Source organism: Crocodylus siamensis, chromosome 5 (genome assembly GCF_052110815.1).
Source record: "Crocodylus siamensis isolate JL-2025a chromosome 5, ASM5211081v1, whole genome shotgun sequence".
NCBI lineage: Eukaryota > Metazoa > Chordata > Crocodylia > Crocodylidae > Crocodylus > Crocodylus siamensis.
Window position 1 is genome coordinate 187328368 of NC_143399.1, and position 13761 is coordinate 187342128.

General features: G+C 48.3%; 1 protein-coding gene across 1 annotated transcript in view; it reads left to right on the forward strand.

Annotated features, from left to right (window-relative positions):
- Window positions 1–13761, forward strand: part of CCDC7 (coiled-coil domain containing 7) — a 178256-nt gene that overhangs the window by 88947 nt on the left and 75548 nt on the right. Inside the window, exons 23-24 of the mRNA XM_090047535.1 lie at window positions 2871–2946; window positions 6164–6265. Of these exons, the coding sequence (XP_089903661.1) occupies window positions 2871–2946; window positions 6164–6265 (178 nt within the window). The remainder of the gene's footprint in view (window positions 1–2870; window positions 2947–6163; window positions 6266–13761) is intronic.

The window sequence follows — 13761 nt, forward strand, 5'->3', positions numbered from 1 at the left end:
AAATTAGTACTGCCTGTGAGTTTTGTCTCCATTTCCCTCCTGATGTAAGTCCAGCTGTATACTGGATGTCTCCATACCCTTCAGAAGGGAGTCACCAACCATTACCACTCTTTGCTGTTTCTTGGTGGCACTGGTCTTGATCCTCCCAGTCTTTGGGGTTCATAGCTCAGCCTGTTCCCCCAACAGGATAGGCTCCTTTTCTGATGTCAGAGGTTTCATACCTGTCCTTCATCTGGATGGCTGGGGTTCAGAGATGGAGTACAGTCTGTTGCCAGAAGTGACACAGTACCAACTTCTGCCTTCTAAGTATCCAGGTCTTTGTTGTCCCCCAGTGCCTTCTCAGGCTAGAGCCTCTTCTACACTTTTGGAAGACTCCTTGTGTACCATGTTAAATGAAGTCCTCATATTTGTGGATGCTTTGCAGCCAACTTCTACTAGAACTCTACCTAATTTCCAAGGGAATCCATTATGAGGCACCTCATACACAAGAAATATTCCCCGCCTGGATGTCTTTGGCAGGGGGTGTACAAGCTACACTCTCCATAAAGCCCAGCCCAGAACTTGGGTAGAAGCCTTAGACTTTAGTGGCTCTCCCTGGACAGAGCCTGTATAAGCTAGGAGAAGCTGGCAGTTACTTTGGTGTTACAGTGTCTTCCAACTGTCTTACTGATTTTCCAGGAAGCCTCCTAGAAATTATCCTACTGTGGTCATCAGCTTTACAGTTACCATATGCCTGGATTTTCCCAGATATGTCCTCTTTTTGAGCCCTCTGATCTCTGTCTTGGTGGGTTCTTTAAATCTGATTTTGCTTTGCTCTGCTGGTGGGAGCAGGGGGAGGGTGATTGGAGGCAGCAGGGAGAACAGATGTACCTGCCTGCAGCTGTGTAGGCATGCACAGACCCATGTGGTGCTCCTTGTTGCCTCTGATATCAGGGTGGGTGTGCTACAAGCCTCCCCTCCTCTTTCCTCCTCAACATATGCTGGGGCTGGATGTGCTCTGCTGCTGCCTGCATGAATCAGATCCCCTGTGCTCTGGCCTGGTCAAGGCAGAGACAGCTGGAGCCCGTCTGGCAGAGCTGGTGGGGCAGGGGGCTGTGGATTGGGAGTGAGGAGCACTGGTAAGGCTTAAGGGGGAGGGGCAGGGGGTTGTAGGTTGGGACTGAGGGGCACCAGCAGGGCTTGGGGGGACAGGAGGCTGCGGGTTGGGAGTGAGGGGCATGGGCAGGGGCTGTAGATCAGGAGTGAGGGGCTGTAGATCAGGAGTGAGGGGTAGGTACTTTGAGTTGGGAGTGCAGGGCACTGGCACCACCAGGGTGGCTGTTGGTTGGAGTGTGGGGCACCAGCAGGGATGGGGCAGGGGCTGTGGGTCAGGAGTGAGGGACACAATTAGAACCCAGGGGGGCAGGGTACTATGGTTTGAGAGTGAGGAGCAATGGCTAGGCTGGTGTCAGTGAGGTGGGAGTGAGGTGCAACAGCAGGCCTGGGTGGCGGGGGGGGCTGTGTCTTGGCAGTGAGGGGCAACAGAATGGGCAGGGGCAGGGCACAGGCATGTCACCACTCTTCCCCCCGCGCACGTGACAGGTGTCTTCTTTTTTGGACCTCAAAAGAGAAGTGGTGCAGGCTCCTACCCTGGGGGTGTTTAAGAGGAGGTTAGATAAACATCTTGCTGGGGTCATTTGACCCCAGTATTCTTTCCTGCCATGGCAGGGGGTCGGACTAGATGACCTGCTCAGGTCCCTTCCGACCCTAGAAACTATGAAACTATGAATATGGTAACTCTACAGTAAAGAAGTGCTAGAATACAAATAAGTAAACTCTCCCTGCAAACACCCACTCAAATTTAACTGAAATTAAATTACCTCTAACTTCGCAGAAAGTTAATTCAGTAAGTGGTATAATTTTGGAGCTGATGTAATGCATTCTTTTATATAATAAAGGGGATGAGTTTCTGCTTTAAGCACAAATCACAACTTGGTCTTGACTACAGATCTGCAGCTAGTACGTTTGTACTATAAGGTAGAAATGAATAAAATAAATGAAAGGAGATCATTGTACTTAAGATGTGAGATAATGAAGGGCTCGAGCACATTTTTAGCTATACTGGAAAAAAGGTAAGAAAGAGAAACTGAAATTTAGGGTTTGCCCAGAATACAAAAATTAGATTGGTCTTAGTTAACAAGTTAACCCCTTACCTATGTTTATTCTTTTCCCTAGCATGAATTCAAATGAACACCTCTTAGCCTACGCAAGAGTAAAGATCTGAAGCTCTGCTGTAACTTCAACTAGCTTCCTTAGTATTTTTATCGAGCTGGTAGCCTGTGGGCCTCATGCAGTCCCTGAGAGGTTAACCTTTGCCCCCCAGGCTCTCAGTGTAGATGCTGATCCTGGCATCTTTCCAGCTGCTGCTTCTGCTGCCAGAGTTTCTGGGCTCTCCCTCTTTCTTCTAGTTTCTGCTCCTTGCCCCCACCTTGGGGGAAGCAGCATGATCCATGGGCCTGAGAGGCTCAGTGCAGTGCAGGAGTTCTGGCAAAGTGCAGTGGAGGGTGGGGGAGAGGACACAATGCAGGGTGCTGGGGTATTGGCACAGTGCAGTGAGGGGGTACCTGCTGCACAGTAGAATGTGGGGGATGGGATAGCATGGCACAGTGTGTGGCTCATGTAGCATGCAGCCCACACAGTGTGTGGCTCACCTCTAAACACTCAGAAATTTGACAACCTTAGCCTAGAGAAACTCTGAGCGAAGTTCTGCGTAAAGTAGCAACAATTTCTAGATTTGGATTTGGATGCACTGAAAAAGTGCAGTGATGTATATCTGTTGATATACTGTTAGCAAACAATATAAAATAATAATAATTACTTTCTTTTTATAGACTGTAATTTTGGAGAAAGCTCCATCCACTGCAAGGCATTTTTCAAGTTCTTACAGAGAGGCATCACATCTTCAAGGTAAGCTTTTTTTTTTCTTGCATGAGAAACAAAATGGTTGATATTTTAAGCTCATGCCAAAATATGTTATGGGTTATGAAACAAAATATTTTAAATCCATATGCAATTTTCCTTTTTGAAGCTTACTTTGACCTGATTGGTGGGGGGGCCAAGCCAGCTGGGCTGTTTGCTGCTGATCCCTGGGAAAGCAAAAACCACTCCCCAGCAATCAATGGCAAATGGCCCAGCTAGTGCAGCTTCTTTGCCAATTAACGGTGGGGGGCAAGTGGTGAAAGGAAAACATTAAAGGAGCTACTGTGGGGGGCACTTCTAGCATGATTTATGGAGATCTCTGTGCCTAAGACTACCATCAACCCTGACATAACACAGACCGAACACCCTAACTTGCCACAGGTAAAGCAGGGGAACCATGGCAGCCAATGTCCTGTTCCTATGAAATGTTGTCAATATAGGTTCAAGAGATCCTGAGTAGAGGAAGGCCACCCTCCCTCCCCCAGTCCATACCAGTCTAACCACAGGGTAAAAATCCTTCCTGATTCCATATATGGCAAATAGTTAGAGCCGAGGGGAAGACTTGCTAGCCAGGAACCTCCAGCTCTTTGACCTTTTGCAAGTCAGTTTATCTCCCTGTGACAGAGCAGCTTTAAGGGCAGTAGCAGGCAGCCGCCAAGTGGCTGATTGCAGTGGCCATTTTCAAACTTAGGCTAGAAAGACAACAGTCTGGGTGGAACAGCCAAGGTGGCAACATCAGGCTGAGTTGCTCCTGGAACACCTTGGAGGTAAGGGTAGGAGTTACAGGGGATGGTTTGAAAGGCAGGTGGGGGTGCCTTAGAACCTTAGTCGCCACTGTACAGTGGAGAATATACAAACTGTAAGGCCAGGCACGCTGAAGGAAAGGCACCTGAGCCCCTGGGAGTGTAAGACCCCAAGCCCATCAAAGGGCACAGAGTTAGCCCCAGTGAGGTGGCAGTGTGGAGCCCTAGTGAGGGGGAACTGAGGGCTGGGAGCTCAGTAGATGGGGCCAGGGGCCCAGTGTATGTTTGTGTATGTCTATGTAGAGTTGCCCTGAGAGGGGCCAGGGCAAGGTTGGCTTGGGTCGGGAACTTAGCTGGCCACTATCCAGGTGAGGGTTGTGGGAGAGACCCAAGAGACTATGTCTGCCACCCAAGGCATGATCAGGATAAAGCCCCAAGGCCTACGAGAGCTTCTTCAAGAGGGAGCAATGCAGAACCAGTTATCAATGCAAGAAAGACCCTGTGAGAGGGGGTGGAGTGTGAGAGGCCCTAGTGAGAGGATGGTGGTATGAATGTGCATGTGAAAGAGGTCTGACAGTGAGGGCTAAGCTTGGTCTGGCTTTAGGCTGGTGTATAGCAAGAACTTACAATGCTATCTGCGAGGCATGGGCCACCGTGTAGGGGAGATTGAGTGGTGGATAGCGCCCCCTAGCATCATGGCCTGTAATGGGTAGTCTCCCGCATTTTCCACCAGTTATGGGAACAGTAAAATCATGGCAAGTGAGACTGGGCAGACTGCCCCACAGAGCCAGGTGGGCGGGCTGACTCATGTCGGCCCCAATCTTTCCCATGTCACTCCTCCTATACTTATCTCCTCTTGTATAAATAGAAATAATGATACTTTGCTGAGTACTCATTAGATCATTTGTTAAAAGGCACTTCTATGTAAGTTAAGTGTAATTGTTATTTCAGACAGAGAGGTTTGATAAAGCTTAGCATATATTTGCATCTACTTTGGCCTACTCCTGGAAATACTACGACATAAAGTAATGGTTCAGTGCTTCATATAACAACTTCTTGGATAAACTGTCCCAAGTTTTCAGAATTCTGCGCTGGAGATGGTACACTCAAATTAAAAATGGATCAAGCTCTTTAAATTGTTTTTCATATTGAGGATGTGGAAATAGAAATCGTGACAACCATTTGCAGTAGCTATATCCATGTTCAACATAATCTTCCCTTTTGAAAACAAAGGCAAAATGGGCTGTGCTTAGATTATTTTTAATCTCCACAGTTTCATCTCTGAATAGCAATCTCCTTTCTTTCCTAAGTAAAAATAGGACTTTTAATTATTTGTTTTAATACAGTTGCCAGCTCTAGGTTGTCTTGATTTTGGCAGTTACCATATTATCTGTATACTTCTTGAGCTCTAAGATGTGGCTTTCTTTGTGGATTAGTATGCTTTCCCTCTGTCCTTGTAAGTTCTTTGCTTATTCCTAATATCCATTATGAAGTGCTTATTTTATCTAATTAGGTCTGGAGCATTTTGAGGTTCCCCCTCCCCTCCCTTTCCATGAAATAAAATTTCAAGATAATACTCCCTCCCTTCCCCTTTCTCAACCACTGTTCATTTGTCAAAACTGCAGGCCTATTCAGCATTCATGTCTCTGAAGTTCAGTTGACTTAATTAACTAGTTCCTAACATTTTTCAGTTTGCCCTTTTGAAACCGAGGACACTAGTTGCAGTTTTATCGTAATTTAAATACTGTAACATCGATTTGCAATCACTGGGCACTTTTACATGTGCTTGGGGGAACGGGGTGGTGCTCTGAGAGCTGCTCTAATTAGAGTGCCATAGCATCTTGTGTATCATCATCCCCGCACTTCCAAATCATGGTGGGGGCCCTTGAACCAAAGCACATTCAATGACCTGACACAGGACGTTGCTGGAGAGTGGTAATTACAACACTGCAGCAGACTCGGTTACTTTTTTTCTGGCAATTTTAGCATTTTTTTTTCCTGTAATTACAGTGTGTTTGAGCAGGCTCCTTATTTGTGTATCGGCACCCACTGGTTCCAAGGTTATTTTCTGCAATTGGTTCTGATATTGTGTCCTCATTACCTATCAAATCCATGTATGAAATAGTATCTCCTCCTGCTACAGTATTTTATACAACCAATTCCTAGTAGTATTTCTCTCTCAAAAAGCAGTCAGACTCTTGTAGGGTCATAGGAAAGTAGGACTGAAAGGGACCTCACAAGATCTAGTCCAGCTCTCTACTCAAGGCAGGATTATCCTTGATTTAAACCATCCCAGCTAAATGTCCAGCCTACTCTTGAAAATTTCCAAAGATGGAGATTCCTCAGCTTCTTTATGTAGCCTGTTTTAATGCTTGATCATCCTTGTAGTCAGAAAGATCTTCCTAATCTCCAACCTACAATTTCCTCTGCTGCATCTTGAGGCCATTGCTTCTATACCACAGATAAAACAAGACCTCCGCTTGAGGATCATTTGGCAGATGTGAAAGATATACATCAAACAGAAAACCTTGCTGCATTCCTGCTAGAACGGGATAGACCCATGGGTAAGTGCAAATTCAGTTATTAAAGAATGTATTCTTGAAAAATGTCTGAGTTCATTGAAACTTTGTATTATAAAGCCAGAAACTAATTGTTGACCAAATGTTTGATAAAACCTTATTAATATATCTGAACCTTTGATTTTTTTAAAAAAGATTTTGCAATATTAAAAATGCAAAGAATGTTGGATGGAAAGAAACCCTTTTTCTTTGTGAGGTTTGGGAAATCTTCCCTCACAAAGATCTGTACGTTTCCTGACCTAATAAAATGCTAATATCCTTTTGGGGTTCTGTCTGCCTAATACAAACCTAATCAATATATAAAAATTTTGCTTAAACCTTTTCAAAAAATTTATTTGAGCAGAAATAAAATTACAAGTCTAACTGAATATTTGGGAAGTTGCCAATTTGCAAATACAGAGATTATAATGGAATCGATTTCCAATTTTAGCTACCCCAGCTGCTACTAATTAGTGAAAAATATTTAGATGAGCTGTTACATATTTTTTGAAAGAAAAGCAGTCATTAGTTTTACGTGATTGGTTGTTGCTTCTTCTGATTAGAGGCAACTGTCAGCATGCTTATTACATAGTCTCAGCGTACAGATATATGTGTTATCAAGAACTGTAATTTAAACATCTGTAATCAGGTAAATGCATGTCGTATGAAGAAATGTCATAAATTTTAATGTTACTTTTATATTTTTGGGTTAGCAGGAAACAAATTGTCTCCTTTACCCTAAAAAGACTTTACACCTTTTATGGTGTCTTGGCAATGTCATTCTTATTTAAAGTAAATACGAATCAGAACTTTCATGTATATATTTTATATCAGGAAAGTTTTATAAGTAAATTAGCATATTCACAAATACAGAGCACAGTATTAGAATGAGATACTTGATTAGTCTGTTATCTGTATCCTTGTTTAAGATTTGTGCATGCTTCTACACAGGTGTATCCAACTATTTCAGCACCCTGGGCAGAACTGAGGGGTGTGGGGGGGAAGTTAGTGCTGACTGCAGAACAGAGGTGAGGGGTAAGGCAGAGTCTTACTCACCACATAGTAAGGGCTCACCCCCCTTCCCTTGCTGTTAGCCAGAAGCTACAAGTTTAACTGTTTCACAGCTCCAGGGGAACTGCATGTGGAATGCCGCTGTAAATGCCTCAATTTGGTGGTGATGGTGTGAGAGTTAAGCCAGTAGCTGTTGGCCACACGGGAACGGGAGTGAAGCTGATGAGGGGACTTTTGCCTGTGGTCTGGATGTGTGGAACTTACAGACCCTGGGAGAGCCCATGTGGAGCCTGATCCCTATCACCATTACCATGCCCCATGCCTCCATTCCAGTGTCTCTCTCTCTCCTTCCCACCCTCTACCCATAACCAACAACTAGGGCTTGTGCCCCAGTCACCCAGACTTAGTTACGCTACTGTGCTTTTATACACTTACGGCAAACATTTACCAACAAATAACTTTTTCCTTTGGTGTGCGGCTCCAAACTAAGATACCAACACATGATCCTTGCATTTGTCTCTTTCATGATATGCTGCTTCCTCAGGAACAGATTATTTATAATCAAGTTGAAATGGTTTCCAAGTCAATAATAGTTTCATAGTTTCTAGGGTTGGAAGGGACCTGAGCAGATCATCTAGTCCGACCCCCCGCCATGGCAGGGAAGAATACTGGGGTCAAACAACCCCAGCAAGATGTTCATCTAACCTCCTCTTAAACACTCCCAGCCTGCACCACTTCTCTTGGAAGTTGGTTCCAGACCCTAGCCGCCCTGACTGTGAAGTAGCGCCTCCTGATATCTAACCTAAACCTACCCTCTGTCAGCTTGTGACCGTTATTCCTGGTCACTCCTGGCGGTGCTCGGGGGAACAGTGACTCCTCCAATGCCTGCTGATCCCCTCTGACTAGTTTATAACAGGCCACAAGATCCCCCCTCAGCCTTCTCTTTTGGAGGCTGAACAGGTTCAGGTCCCGTAGCCTCTCCTCATAGGGCCTGCCCTGCTGTCCCCTGATCATACGAGTGGCCCTCCTCTGGACCCTCTCCATGCTGTCGACATCCCTCTTGAAGTGTGGCGCCCAGAACTGGATGCAGTACTCCAACTGCGGCCTGACCAGTGCCGCATAGAGGGGGAGGATCACCTCTTTAGACCTGCTCGAGATGCACCTGTGGATGCATGACAAGGTGCGGTTGGCCTTCCTGACTGCCTCCCTAAAATGCCAGCCCGTGTTCATCCTGGAGTCAATGATGACCCCCAGATCCTTTTCCGCCTCCGTGCTGACAAGAGGGTAATTCCCCAACCTGTAGGTATGGTGCCGGTTGTTCCTCCCGAGGTGCATCACCTTGTACTTGTCTGTGTTGAAACCCATCCTATTCTCGTCTGCCTACCCTTGTAACCTGTCTAGGTCTGATTGTAGCCTGTTGCATCCTTCCAGTGTGCCCACGTCCTCCCACATCTTAGTTTCATCAGCAAATATGAACAGGGTGCTTTTTACCCCCTCATCCAAATCGCTGATGAAGATGTTGAACAGTCTGAGCCCTGCGGAACCCCACTGCCCACGTCCTTCCAGGTTGAGAAGGACCCATCCACTACCACCCTCTGGGTGTGGCCCTCCAGCCAGTTGGTGACCCATTTGACTGTGTGGGTGTCTACACCACAGCCCCCCAGTTTCTTAATGAGAACGGGGTGAGAGACAGTGTCAAAAGCTTTCTGGAAGTCCAGGAAGACTATAGCCACTGCTACCCCTGCATCTAATGATCTGGTGATCTGATCGTAAAAGGCCACCAGGTTGGTCTGATAGGACCTGCCACTGATGAACCCGTGTTGGTTGCCCCTAAGCATGCAGTCCCCTGCTGGCCCCTCCTGGATGTGTGCCAGAATAATTTTCTCAAACAGCTTGCCTAGGATCGAGGTAAGACTAACTGGCCTACAGTTTCCCGGGTCCTCCTTCCTGTCTTTTTTGAAGATGGGGACCACGTTGACCCTCTTCCAGTCCTCTGATACCTCACCAGAGCACCACGAGTGCTCGTAAAGCCATGCCAGGGGACTTGCAATGACCTTGGCCAGTTCCTTTAGAACTCTAGGGGTGGAGATCATCCGGACCGGCTGACTTGAATACGTCCAATCCCTCCAGAAGCTCCCTAACTAAATTCTCGCTATCCCGTGGCCCAGGTGTGCCTCTTCCGGGGCCCGAGGGGGGCCCAGCAGGGAGATGGCTGTTCTGGTCCTTACTTAGGAAGATGGAGGCAAAGAAATCATTAAACATGTTAGCTTTGCCGTCTGGTGTGATGACCAAGTTTCCCAACGCATCGTCCAAGGGCCCCACATTACCCGGGCCCTTCTTTTTACCCCCTACGTATTTAAAAAAGGACTTCTTATTGTCCTTAATCTGGGAAGCTAGTCCCAGTTCCATCTCTGTCTTGGCCTTCCTAACTACCCCCCTACATCCCTGAGCAACTACAGAATAGTCCTCCCTGGTGATGACCCCTTCTTTCCATTGGGTGTAAGCCTCCTTTTTAGCAAGGAGACATTCCTGGATGCTTTTGGTGAGCCACGAAGGCTTGTGTGCTCTCCTGCTCCCTTTGATCCTTGTTGGGATTACTTTCCTTTGGGCTTGGAGGATCATCTCCTTAAGAAGTGACCACTGTCCTTGGACACCTGGCTCCCCTCCCCTCCGGGACCTCAGCGCTTCTCCAACTATCCTCCTTAGCTTGTTGAAGTTTGCCCTCCTAAAATTTAGGGCCGCTGCCTTACTGCATGCCTTTGCCATCTTGCACTGGATGGTGAATTCCAGCAGGCGATGATCGCTGTTGCCCAGGCGGTTGAGCACCCACAGCCCCCTCACCAGGTCATCATCCGTGGCCAGCACTAGGTCCAACAAGGCATCTCCCCTGGCGGGGCTGAGCACCTCCTGGGTTAGATGGGGGTCCTGCACTCTGGCCAAGAACCTATGTGAGCGTTCAGACCTGGCTGACTGTTCTTCCCAGCAGAAGGTTTCTCTTGTTTACATTACCGCCAGGCTTTTTCCCTTGATAATACCATAGCCACCTCAAGTCGGAACGGCTTTCTATTGACATTTAATACTGGGTGCTCTTTTTCTTTTTTTTTTGGGAGTGGGCCACAAGGTACGCTGTGCTAAAGCCTCCATCTCTATGTGAATGAACAACTTTGTGAAACCTGGAGCTCTGACCACTGGTTGTTTATGTAGGGCTTTTCCAATCCTCTGGAAAACCTCATAGCATCCTGTGTCCATTGCATTCTGAGAGAGCCTGTTTTTCGTATGATTTCCATGCGAGGCATAATAAGGTCTGAAAACATGTACAAACTTTTGCTTAGATCCTGCCAGATAAACCCCTGTCATGTCTTATACTCTAGACATATTTTAAGTAGTGTCCTGGTTGTATGTTTAATTACATTAATAGTGTGACAAAATGAGGAATAAGCTATCACACCTTTAACTGAATGTGGTGAGTGCTCCCAGCCTCCCAAGCACACTGGATCTTTTCAAAACTTCTGTGTGCTCCACTGACTGGGAGTGGTGGTCAGTTGACCAGGGGCTTTCAGCTGGGGGAGCCCATGGTGCCCTTGGCTCCAATGCACTTCAGTGGTGGGAACCACCTGTCAGCTGATTGGGGCTTCCAGCCCCAGGAGTACACCATGTGAGCTACTCCAGCTGGGAGCCCCAATCAGCTGATGGGTGCTCCCAGCCAGGGGTGCACATCAGAACCAAAGGCTCTCCTGTACTCCCCTGGCGGGGAGCCCTGATCAGGTGACTGGGACTCCCAGCTGGGAGACCTTCCATGCATCCCCCAGCTGGGAGCTCCTATCAGCTGTTTGGGGCTCCCCACTGCAGGAACACATTTGAGACAAAGGCTCCTATGCACTCCCTCAGCTGGGAGCTCTAGCCAACTGATGAGGTTTGCCAAGCAGGAAAGCACAGGAAGCCAAGCTTGCTACCTGCTGGTGAACATGATACCAGGCTTCCCTTGCACCAGCAGTATGCTGCAGTGGGATCTGATCCTCAGCCTCACAGATGTGGTATTTTTTGCCTGGCTCATGACCAGTAGAATTCAGGTTCTTGGACTTCTGAGTGCTTGGGCTCAAACTCCCAGCAAACGAGTTTCCTTCTGTCTTAGGAACAACAAATGACAAAGTGATATCTATCCCACCATAACATGTAGTGGCAACGCACAAAAATAGCTGTCAAATATGTGAGCTAGGCACTGGGTCGTAACCTCACTTGTGTTTGTTCTTTACCCTAGAAACCAATATAAACTGCTCCAGTGTACATGTTTACCCATGTTTAGGGTGACCATAATTTTTTTAAGGAAATCCAGGATGGGGGCAAGGCACATGCCATCCCCCTTCTGCCCAACTTTCCCCACCCTGCTTCATCTTCCAACCCAGTACACAGCATGTGCAGGGATAGTTGCCATGCTGTCAGCCTGCCACCTGGCCCTCATCCAGAGTGCCAGTGAGCTCAGTGCCTGCTTTCCTTTGCCCTGTGGAGCTTGTGGCTCCAAGCTCCCCCCACCCTGCTCCCCAGCAAGGAAGCCTCTGGCTGCTGCAAGTGGCATCTGCCCCCTGCATCCAGCAGTTTGCTGTGACCACTAGCTCCTGTCCAGGTTTGCAAGGGAGGACCCAGCCAATTGGCATCCTGCAGGCACCAAGCTAGGGAGGTAGAGGCGGGGGTGGACATGCACGCACGCACGCACACACATGCATGCACGCACGTGCGCGCACACACACATGCGCACACACACACACACACACCATGCCTCTGCATCCCCCTGCCCATTCAGATGCACACACACACACCTGTGGAGGGTGGCAGCCAGGGTGCTGTCTGGTGTATTTGCACATGAGGATGTTGAACTTGGCTAGCTCTGACCCTGTGGCTCCTAGGAGCCATAATGACATGTTGGAGCAGGGTGGGGCAGGACAGTGTTGAGTGTCTACATGCAGAAGCTGGACCTGGCTGGGAGTGGCCCCTGTGTGGTACCCCCCCAGGCTCTGCCATCCCACAGTGTGTGGATACATGGCGCCTCCCACCTGCTGCTGACAGCTGCATGGGGCTGCCACCCACAGCTAGGGCCTCAGCAGTGGCCATAGTGGCAGAGCACAAGGCTGCAAGTAGTAGGTGGCCATTCTGGCTTCCCTCCATGCAGGTGCTTAAGTCCCAGCCCATTCTGTCCCAACTGATCCCTGCCCCACACAGAAGGAGTGGTGCTCAGCCCTGCAATCCTCACCCCCAGCGTCCAGCTGCTGTTGTGGAAGAATCATGCCAGGCATGTGTGTGCCTCTATCTCCCCAGCCAGTTCAGGACTTTTGCTTCATTTTTCACCAAATGGTCAGGACAGCCTATGAAAACTGGGACTGTCTTGGCCAAACTGGGATATATGATCACCTTGCCCTTGTAGTAAGCTGATGACACTAAGATGTGGGGGGGATGTGGGCACACTAGAAGGAAGCATCAGGCTACAATCAGACCTAGACAGGTTACAAGGGTGGGCGGACGAGAATAGGATGGGTTTCAACACAGACAAGTGCAAAGTGATGCACCTGGGGAGGAACAACCGGCACCATACCTACAGGTTGGGGAACTCCCCTCTTGTCAGCACAGAGGCGGAAAAGGATCTTGGAGTCATCATTGACTCCAAGATGAACATGGGCCGGCAGTGTGGGGAGGCAGTCAGGAAGGCCAACCGTACCTTGTCATGCATCCACAGGTGCATCTCGAGCAGGTCCAAAGAGGTGATCCTCCCCCTCTGAGCAGCACTGGTCAGGCTGCAGTCGGAGTATTGCGTCCAGTTCTGGGTGCCGCACTTCAAGAGGGATGTGGACAGCATCGAGAGGGTCCAGAGGAGGGTCACTCACATGATCAGGGGACAGCAGGGCAGGTCCTATGAGGAGAGGCTTCGGGACCTGAACCTGTTCAACCTCCAAAAGAGAAGGCTGAGCGGGGGATCTAGTGGCCTGTTATAAACTAGTCAGAGGGGATCAGCAGGCACTGGGGGAGTCACTATTCCCCTGTGCACTGCCAGGAGTGACCAGGAATAACGGTCACAAGCTGACAGAGGGTAGGTTTAGGCTAGATATCAGGAAGCACTACTTCACGGTCAGGGCGGCTAGGGTCTGGAACCAACTTCCAAGAGTAGTGGTGCTGGCTCCTACCCTGGGGGTTTTTAAGAGCAGGTTAGATGAACATCTTGCTGGGGTCGTTTGACCCCAGTACTCTTTCCTGCCATGGCAGGGGGTCGGACTAGATGGTCTATTCAGGTCCCTTCCGACCCTAGAAAGTATGAAACTATGAAACAAGAAGCTGGGTAGAAAAGGCCCCAGGCATGAAAACTTTCCCTTGTCTCTTGAGAATTGTCCTCCCTACTAGATGGAATTGGAGCATTCCATTGTCTCAGGATACTGGTATAGGGGGGGTTCTATCTCACCCACTTTCTTCAACAATAAGTGCAGCACATAACCTGAAACCCAATGAAA